The sequence below is a fragment of the Coregonus lavaretus genome (assembly GCF_964263955.1).
Source record: "Coregonus lavaretus genome assembly, chromosome: 10".
Taxonomy (NCBI): Eukaryota; Metazoa; Chordata; class Actinopteri; order Salmoniformes; family Salmonidae; genus Coregonus; species Coregonus lavaretus.
The window spans coordinates 39,902,003-39,912,719 of NC_139997.1; the positions used below are offsets into that span (position 1 = coordinate 39,902,003).

The following is a 10,717-nucleotide window of genomic DNA, read 5'->3' on the forward strand; positions in this document are numbered from 1 at the left end:
AAGGTGAAGGGGTCACCTATGTCATTGTGTGGGACAATGTCAGGTTCCAGCATGCAGAGGTGGGTCAGGCATCGGGGATGGGCCCCAAACCATGCCCGAACCACCTCTGCATGGTGAAACCTGACATCCTACACCTTCCACCTCCATGCTGAAAGAAAAACCTCAATAGGGTTGAGGAAAGAAGTATGGGGGCAGGTTTAGGGTCTCCTTTCCTCAACCCTATTGAGGAATTTCTTTCAGCATGGAGGTGAAAGGTGTACGATCGCCATCCCCATGAGCGTGCCACCCTCCTGGCCATGGATGAGGCATGCGACGACATCAATGCAGACCAATGTCAAGCTTGGATTTGCCATGCCAAAAGGTTTTTCCCGCGGTGCATGAACAATGACGACATTCACTGTGATGTGGATGAGAATTTATGGCCAAATGCTCAAGACAGGCTTGATGCAAATTAATGCGTGCTAAACGTTATGTTTTATTTTCATTAATTTAATTTGTTTAATTTATTTTCTTACATTTGATTACAGACAGTAAACCTATGTTGCAATTCTATCTGAAATTTTTATTTTATTTTTTGCATGAATGATTGTAGAGGATTTTTTTCATTGATCAAACCTTTGATTACACATTGGATAGATATTATGGAAATTGTAGATTTACTGTCAATTTTATTGGGCAATGTAAGTGTATTGCCTAATGTGAAAAATGTGTAATCTACTGTAATTTACAGTACTAGCATATTACTTTCAGCACTTCTAAGTGCGATTTGAAACACGTATCTTGCATTGTTTGCTATTTCATTAACTGGTAGTTAAAACGACTAAATTGAAGAGATACCATTATGTTGTGTTTTGATTAAACCAATGCTGTCATTACATTTCACAATAAACGTATATTTTGAATCAATTGTTGTGTGGTGAGAGATGTTTACAATCCAAATGAATGACAGATTTTGAATGAAAGACTGGCTGCGTTACAAGTGTGACCAGTTTGGAGCTTTGTACTAAGAGTTGTGAAAATGTGCAACATACTTGTGAAAATAGTACCAAAGCACTTTAAAAATGAATATCTCACTGTTCTTATTTTACTTCAACACCGCCACCTATTGGGAGTGCTGGAAAAGGAACGTTTAATACACGCCTTTATATGACGTACTAATGTCTACGTAATCATTAATCGATGCTAACGTAGCTAGCTAAACCAAAACGTTTCTTGTTTATTGACTTTTTGTTACTCTGTTTGGCCAATTTGAAGTAGCTAATTTTAGGAACAATGCCGAAAGTCGTCTCACGAAGTGTTGTTTGTTCGGACACCCGAGATCGAGAGGAATACGATGACGGAGAAAAGCCTCTTCATGTGTATTATTGTCTGTGTGGGCAAATGGTGTTGGTTCTCGGTGAGTAGCTAACTAGTTAGCACAGTTATCTAGCTAGCCTAGGTAGTTAGCAAACGTTGACTAGCTCTAGTATTCAAAGGGTGTATATAAAGGTATGTGTTTGATCTATACCTAGCTAGTTAATCAAGAATAACATGGCAGAGAGAGCTAGCTAGTTTTCCGGGTAAGCGTGGCCCTAGGTAGGTAGGTAGCTAGCTAGCTAACTTTGCTGCAACCACCACAAATGTTAACTTAGCTCTAGCCAACAGTAGCTACCCCGGCCATTGTGTCACACAGGCTGATAAGAGGCAGAGAAATTACATTTGAGGTTTTTCACAGTCAATAATCTAGACAGGAGAAAGCTTTCAAATATTTCATCACACCACAGCTTTAGTGTATCTATTTTCGTTGATCTTAAACCATCAGTATCACACGCTGTTTACAGGGTGAAATGTTATTTCCCGTGAGTATTGAGTAAGCAGACAAGGTGTCGGGTTATTTTGGATGCCTACTGCTCAGCTATAACATGGAGGTGGAGAAAGATGTGTTCTGTTTCAGCCTTTTTATATTGTCTTGGTTTAACATAGTTCAGTTTATGGATTCACAATCTTGAGCTACCATAGAGAAAATGCCGTCCGTTTTTGCATACTTGTCAAATATTGTATTAGGACACGAAACTGACATCATGTAGCTCAGTTGGTAGAGCATGGCGCTTGCAACGCCAGGGTTGTGGGTTCGTTTCCCACGGGGGGCCAGTATGGGGGTAAACATTTATGCACTCACTAACTGTAAGTCGCTCTGGATAAGAGCGTCTGCTAAATGAAGTAAATGTTATTTTCCCTTGTTTTTACAGACTGTCAACTGGAGAAACTACCCATGCGGCCACGAGACAAAGCAAGAGTAATAGATGCTGCCAAACATGCACATAAGTTCTGTAATGTAGAAGATGATGAGAATGTTTACATAAAAAGGTACTGAAAAGTTCACCACTTGTCTCGGTCTACTATCTAGATATCATGCTGATGAGCCTTCCACACCATCCATCTGTATCATAATTCATCAGTTTGATCTCAAATGTGTTGAGAAATTGCTTTGTGGAATTAGCCTATGCAATTTCGGTTGGTAAATGTGTTTCTGAAAAAATGCCCAAAATATTAAACGTATGCAGATTGATATTGTTTTTTTCATCACAGGGCAGAGGGAATTGAAAGGCAGTATCGCAAGAAATGCGGAAAGTAAGTTTGATTTTTACAGTATAATTTAAATATGAGTGATTTTAACTCTCACAGTTGAACTTTAGGCCAAATAGCCTACTCTTAATCAACTTTGAGAACAAAAAGTCACTAATATAATTGTTGTTATATGCTGTAATATTATTTATAACTCTTGTTCAGTTACATGTCCTGCCATCCAGGACCTCTATACCAGGCGGTGTCAGAGGAAGGCCCTCAAAATTGTCAAAGACTCCAGCCACCCTAGTCATAGACTGTTCTCTCTGCTACCGCACGGCAAGCAGTACCGGAGTGCCAAGTCTAGGTCCAAAAGGCTTCTCAACAGCTTCTACCCCCAAGTCATAAGACTCCTGAACAGCTAATCATGGCTACCCCGACTATTTGCACCCCCACCCCATCTTTTTACGCTGCTGCTACTCTGTTCATTATTTATGCATAGTCACTTTAACTCTACCCACATGTACATATTATCTCAACTAGCCGGTGCCCTCGCACATTGACTCTGCACCGGTACCCCCCTGTATATAGCCTCCCTACTGTTATTTTATTTTACTTCTGCTCTTTTTGTTGTTGTTTTATTTTACTTTTTTATTAAGAAATCAATGTATTGTTGGTTAAGGGCTGTAAGTAAGCATTTCACGGTAATGTCTACACCTGTTGTATTCGGCGCATGTGGCAAATAAATTTTGATTTGATGTAACCTATTTCTTCTCTCCTGCTGTTCTTTGGTCCTCATCCAAAGCCTCTGAGAACCGCTCCTCTGTTCTCAGCCACAATATAAATCTAACACACAGAACTTTAAGAAAATGGAAGAGTAAACTCAAGTGAACAGAAAAGAATACAAATGTTACATTTCAAAATGGACTGGCTGACCTCTGTCATCTTTTGCTCTGTCTTTCTGAACAGGTGTGGCCTACTTCTTTTCTATCAACACCAAATGAAGAATACCCCAGTTACATTCATCGTTGATGGAGCTGTTGTCAAGTTTGGACTTGGGATTGGGAACACCAGTGTCTACAGTCAAAAGCCAGAGGCTCCTAAAAAAGTCAGGGTATGTGACACGTTTCCTCAGATTTTTAGTTTTGTAGTTAAACTAATAATTTGCATTCATTACATAGTAATTGCTTTTTTATTACATGATTGGTCCGAAAAGTGTAAAAGCTTAGTGTGTTAAATCTGTCCATTGTGCTGCCAGTCAGTATTTCTGAGCAGACAAAGACAGGACATGAAATCCCATTTATGTTCCCACGCTTCATTGATAGCCCAACAGCTATAACTTAAATGAGGAAAAATCAGAGAGAAATGTTCCTTTCTTTGAATTTAGCGTTTTTTATTAATCCTTATACCAGGTAATGATGACAAAAAGGACCAAAGACATGGGGAAATTCAGCTCTGTCACCGTGTCTACCGTTGATGAAGAGGAAGAGGAAATTGAGGCGGTAGGTTTGCATTTATGGTGTTTCTCTTTGTGTGTGTGCACGTGCGTGTTGGAGACCAAATTTTGAATTGTTTAATTTAATCTTCAGCCTGAAGCCTAATCTTAAACCTGAAGATTATATGCAAGTCATTCTCCCAACGTCAAAATGATTGTTGCTGGCTGGATGAACATGTGCTCAAAAACAGTAGAGATGATTATACAGTACATACTATTGTCCGTTTCATCTTCTTCAGAGAGAAATTGCTGACTCATATGCCCAGAATGCTAAAGTGATTGAGAAGCAGTTGGAAAGAAAGGGGATGAGCAAGAAGAGACTCCAAGAGCTGGTGAGGATTCCAATTCCATTCCTGTCAAGTGTTTGAGCTTTATCCTGATCCTAGTGTGTGATCTTAATAGGATTTCTGACTCAGTTACCCAGTGTTCACACCCACTCAACTGTAGTCTGTGTTGGTCATACACTCAAAGGTTATGCAAGTAACATTTCAACCTGCAACTAGTGCCGAATGTAAATTACACACCGTGCATTCGGAAACTATTCAGACCCCTTGACTTTTCTACACTTTGTTACCATGCAGCCTTATTCTAAAATTTATTAAATAAAAACATTTCCTCATCAATCTACATACAATGCCCCATAATGACAAAGTGAAAACAGGTTTGTAAAAAGCAGAAATACCTTATTTACATAAGTATTCAGACCCTTTGCTATGAGACTCAAAAAAGTAAGCTCAGGTGCATCCTGTTTCCATTGATCATCCTTGATATGTTTCTACAACTTGATTGGAGTCCACCTGTGGTAAATTCAATTGATTGGACATGATTTGGAAAGGCACACACCTGTCTATGTAAGGTCCCACAGTTGACAGTGCATGTCAGAGCAAAAACCAAGCCATGAGGTCAAAGGAATTGTCCATAAAGCTCTGAGACAGGATTGTGTCGAGGCACAGATCTGGGGAAGGGTACCAAAAAATGTCTGCAGCATTGAAGGTCCCAAAGAACACAGTGGCTTCCATCATTCTTAAATTGAAGAAGCTTAGAACCACCATGACTCTTCATAGAGCTGGCCACCCGGCCAACCTGAGCATTCGGGGGAGAAGGGCCTTGGTCAGGGAGGTGACCAAGAACCCGATGGTTACTCTTACAGAGCTCCAGAGTTCCTCTGTAGAGATGGGAGAACCTTCCAGAAGGTTAACCATTTCTGCAGCACTCCACTAATCAGGCCTTTATGGTAGAGTGGCCAGACGGAAGCCACTCCTCAGTATAAGTCACATGACAGCCCGCTTAGTTTGCCAAAAGGCACCTAAAGGACTCTCAGACCATGAGGAACATGATTCTCTGGTCTGATGAAACCAATATTGCACTCTTTGGCCTGAATGCCAAGCGTCACGTCTGGAGAAACCTGGCACCATCCCTACAGTGAAGCATTGTGGTGGCAGCATCATGCTGTGGGGATGGATCAAGGGAAAGATGAACGGAGCAGAGAGATCCTTGATGAAAACCTGCTCCAGAGCGCTCAGGACCTCAGACTGGGGTGAAGGTTCACCTTCCAACAGGACAACAACCCTAAGCACATAAACAAGTCTCTGAATGTCCTTGAGTGGCCCAGCCAGAGCCCAGTCTTGAACCTGATTGAACATCTCTGGAGAGACCTGAAAATAGCTGTGCAGCGATGCTCCCCATCCAACCTGACAGAGCTTGAGAGGATCTGCAGAGAAGAATGGGAGAAACTCTCCAAATACAGGTGTGCCAAGCTTGTAGCGTCATACCCAAGACGACTCAAGGCTGTAATCGCTGCCAAACGTCCTTCAACAAAGTTCTGATTAAAGGGTCTGAATACTTATGTAAATGTGATATTTACGTTTTTATGAGGGGGGGAAAAAAACAATTTAATCCATTTTAGAATAAGGCTGTAACGTAACAAAATGTGGAAAAGTCAAGGGGTCTGAATACTTTCCGAATGCACTGTACATACCAGCAGTAGCAAAGGAATAGAAATCCACAAGAGTAAAATATATTGTTTAGAACGCTGCGTGACGCTGCAAATTAGCTCTTTAAAAAAAAAATCCCAACTAGCCATTCAGGCTGTTGTGTATACAACTTCCTGTATCACAATTGGTTCTCATTCACAAAGTTGACAACAATAGCAATAACATTAGCAATACAAACTTCTTCACATCCTGGCAATGGATGTTTTTTGGATTATGATAAGGTAAGAAGCAATATAAAGCCATTCTAACCTTTTCTAAGCAGTGTCCTTAAAAAAAACCCATGAGGAAATCATAATAATGGCTAAAATATTACATGTTCCTTTTAAAGGCCCAATGCAACTGTTATCTCAACATCAAATCATTTCTGGCTAACACTTTAGTACCCTACTGTAATAGTTTCCCATTTTAAAATTGTCAAAAAGAAACAAATAGCTTGGCAGAGGTTTGGAACTCTCTTTGTTAATGGTTTATTTAAGCAATAAGGCCCGGGGGAGTGGGGTATATGGCCAATATACCACGGCTAAGGGCTGTTCTTACGCACGACGCAACGCGCAGTGCCTGGATACAGCCCTTAGCCGTGGTATATTGGCCATATACCACAACCCCCCCCCCCCCCCCCCCCCCCGAGGTGCCTTATTGCTATTATAAACTGATTTACCAACGTAATTAGAGCAGTAAAAATAAATGTTTTGTTATACCCGTTTTATATACCACGGCTGTCAGCCAATCAGCATGCAGGGCTCAAACCGCCCAGTTTATAATAAAATGTATACCGCCTGGTGATGTCACCAGGCAAGCCAAATCTCCACCCATGCAAAACCTGCTGATTTAGAAGGTCCTGTGTAGATTGTACTATCAGGAAATAACACTGGTCAAATTTGTTCAGACTTTTACAGTGTTAGTTTCATCAGCTGTTGTACAATATGATACAAAACACAGGAAAAATAGAATGTTGTCTGCCTGGGCCTTTATAATTTTATTTCTATCAACAGGCTGAACTGGAGGTAAAGACAACCAAGATGAAAGGCACCCTCATCGATAACCAGTTCAAATAGAGGGATGTGAGAGAAGCAGGACAGTTGTACATACTTTTCAAATCAAATGTACATAGAGAATTGCACTCTATGGCCCCTTGGAAATGTATTATGAAGCATTTTGGCTATGTTTTATATACTGTACCAATTTTCTTATGTTGATTTAAAATTAAATGTGGAGCAGTGACGTACAGTAATGTTATTTTGAGTTTCATTTGTCTATTCAGCTGAGACAATAAAATGACTGCTTGAAATAAGTAGATGCTTGAAGTAGTATCGCACTATATATGGAAACCACAGCAGGAAAAGTGGTTGCTATGGCTTTAACAGGAATGCACACTTGCATGACCTGAATTCCAATTTGTATTATTTTGTCACAACTCTGTTCTGTACCATGTCATGTATTTGTATGTTTTATGTTGACCCCAGGAAGTGTAGCTGCTGCATGTGCGGTAGCTAATATGGATCCTAATAAACTAAACTCCTTAGTGAAATTGCAGGTGAAGGTACTGCTCTGTTTGCAACATTTGATGGCCCCTTGCCTGGTAGAGTAGCTTGCTTTTGACTGAACCAAATTTCTGTCTGTCTCTGTGGTGAGCAATATCACCTGGATCATCTCTCCTGACATTGATTCTCCTGCAAATGTCTGTTAATCCCTTGAGGTTACTAAAGCTCACTAGATACTTCTCCATTGATCAAATGTCACATGTTGTTAAGGACCCTGTGACTCTGGTCTTAAATAATATACAGTTCACTGCACAAAGACTCCAGGAGTTGCATGATAACATATGCTGTGCAGTAGACCCCAGTTATCATGCCTGCTGCTTACAGCAATGTCCAGAGAAAAAAATTGTTCCAAGATGGCGTAGTAGTGCAGTTGTGTTTTTATCGTATGTCTGTAAATAGCCTGTAAATACCCTATTTTTCTGTATTTTTCGTACATATTTCCATATCAGACTTTTCATCCTTCTACAAAATATACTTTCCTGCAACCCGCCTCACTCAATGTGGAACGGATTCTATTATTGACTTACCTTTATCTAGAATCTAGAATCTCCAGTTGAAACTAGCTAGCCAGCTAACTAGCTACTTGCTATTAGCCTCAGCTAGCGGTATTTCACCCAGAACATTGGATTTTTTCTGCGGGATTAATTTTAATCACTGGACATTAATCACCGGATATTCGGCCAGTCTGCACAGCGCGTTATCGACCCAGAACATATCAGTTTTTCCGCCGGAATCACTGAATCACTGGACCTTTAACTCCGGATTCATCGCTATCAGCTAGCTACAACAAAACAGACGCTGTGGTCTGGCTAATCATCCTGAGCTAGGCCCATCTCCCGGCTATCTACCTCTCTGTCAACCGGACGGGACCACCTAGTGTTGACACGGAGCCCCGCCGATCCTACACGACTGGTCTGCCGACGAAATCGTCTGATGTGGTTACGACGTTAACCACGAAGATTCCATCCATCTGCTAGCCCCGGCCCGCTAGCACACGCTAGCCGTGGCCTCTTACTCACTAGTTTACCACCGGACCTTATGATAACTCAGCTATACAGCTGATGTCTGCTGGACTGTTCCTTTTTACGGTACTACATCCTGTTTATGTTTAGCCTCATCCCAAACATGGTTAGTTTATTGTTGTTTCGGTTATTTCTAATTTTACTATATCACTGTAGACCCCCCAGCCTAGCTAAACCTGCCTTTAGATAGCTCCTTTGCCCCTCCCCCTATACACGCGGAGACCGACTCAATTGATGCCTCCAGCGATGCTATCTCTTTCATTGTTACCCAACGCTTAGGTTTACCTCCACTTTACTCATATCCTTCCATATCCTTGTCTGTACATAATGCCCTGAATCTTTTCTATAACACCCGGAAATCTGCCCCCTTTATTCTATGTACCCAACGCACTAGAAGACCAGTTCTTAAAGCCTTTAGCCGTATCCTTATTCTAGTCCTCCTCTGTTCCTCTGGTGATGTAGAGGCTAACCCAGGCCCTGCAGCCCTCAGTATCACTCCTACTCCCCAGGCGCTATCATTTGATGACTTCTGTAATCGCAAAAGTCTTGGTTTCTTGCACATAAATATCAGAAGTCTACTTCCTAAGTTTGAGTTATTCACTGCGTTAGCACACTCTGCCAACCCTGATGTTCTAGCAGTGTCTGAATCCTGGCTCAGGAAGGCCACCAAAAATTCTGAAATTTCCATCCCCAACTATAACATTTTCCGTCTAGATAGAACTGCCAAAGGGGGTGGAGTTGCAATCTACTGTAGAGATAGCCTGCAGAGCTCTATCATACTATCCAGGTCTGTGCCCAAACTGTTTGAGCTTCTACTTCTAAAAATCCACCTTTCCAGAAATAAGTCTCTCACTGTTGCCGCTTGCTACAGACCCCCCTCAGCCCCCAGCTGTGCCCTGGACACCATATGTGAATTGATTGCCCCCCATTTATCCTCAGAGTTTGTACTGCTTGGTGACCTAAATTGGGATATGCTTAATACCCCAGCCATCCTACAATCCAAGCTAGATGCCCTCAACCTCACGCAAATTATCAACGAACCTACCAGGTACAACCCTAAATCCGTAAACATGGGTACCCTCATAGATATCATCCTGACTAACATACCCTCTAAATACACCTCAGCTGTCTTCAACCAGGATCTCAGCGATCACTGCCTTATTGCCTGCGTCCGTAACGGGTCCGCGGTCAAACGACCACCCCTCATCACTGTCAAACGCTCCCTAAAACACTTTAGCGAGCATGCCTTCCTAATTGACCTGGCCCAGGTATCCTGGATGGATATAGATCTCATTCCGTCAGTAGAGGATGCCTGGTTGTTCCTTAAAAGTAATTTCCTCTCAATCTTAAATAAACATGCCCCATTCAAAAAATACAGAACTAAGAACCGATATAGCCCCTGGTTCTCCTCAGACTTGACTGCCCTTGACCAGCACAAAAACATCCTGTGGCGTACAGCATTAGCATCAAATAGCCCCCGCGATATGCAACTTTTCAGGGAAGTTAGGAACCAATATACACAAGCAGTCAGGAAAGCAAAGGCTAACTTTTTCAAACAGAAATTTGCATCCTGTAGCACTGACTCCAAAAAGTTTTGGGACACTGTAAAGTCCATGGAGAATAAGAGCACTTCCTCCCAGCTGCCCACTGCACTGAGGCTAGGAAACACTATCACCACCGATAAATCTACAATAATCGAGAATTTCAACAAGCATTTTGCTACAGCTGGCCATGCTTTCCATCTGGCTACCACTAACCCGGCCACCAACTCTGCACCCTCTGCTGCAACTTGCCCATGCCCCCCCCCGCTTCTCCTTCACACAAATTCAGACAGCTGATGTTTTGAAAGCGCTGCAAAATCTGGACCCCTACAAATCAGCTGGGCTAGACAATCTGGACCCTTTCTTTCTAAAACTAGCCGCCGAAATTGTCGCTACCCCTATTACTAGTCTGTTCAACCTCTCTTTCATAACGTCTGAGATCCCCAGAGATTGGAAAGCTGCCGCGGTCATCCCCCTCTTCAAAGGGGGTGACACTCTAGATCCAAACTGCTACAGACCTATATCCATCCTGCCCTGCCTTTCGAAAGTATTTGAAAGACAAGTTAACAAACAGATCACC

At 42.0% G+C, this 10,717-nt stretch overlaps 1 protein-coding gene across 1 annotated transcript; it reads left to right on the forward strand.

The window, feature by feature from the left end:
- Positions 1–1,138: 1,138 nt before the first annotated feature.
- On the forward strand, positions 1,139–7,265 carry steep1 (STING1 ER exit protein 1). Its single transcript, XM_084170804.1, has 7 exons — positions 1,139–1,396; positions 2,229–2,346; positions 2,569–2,610; positions 3,514–3,658; positions 3,957–4,046; positions 4,279–4,371; positions 7,026–7,265. The coding sequence occupies exons 1-7, from the start codon at positions 1,273–1,275 to the stop codon at positions 7,086–7,088; spliced, it is 675 nt and encodes a 224-aa protein (XP_084026930.1). The 5' UTR covers positions 1,139–1,272; the 3' UTR covers positions 7,089–7,265.
- The last annotated feature ends 3,452 nt before the right edge of the window (positions 7,266–10,717 follow it).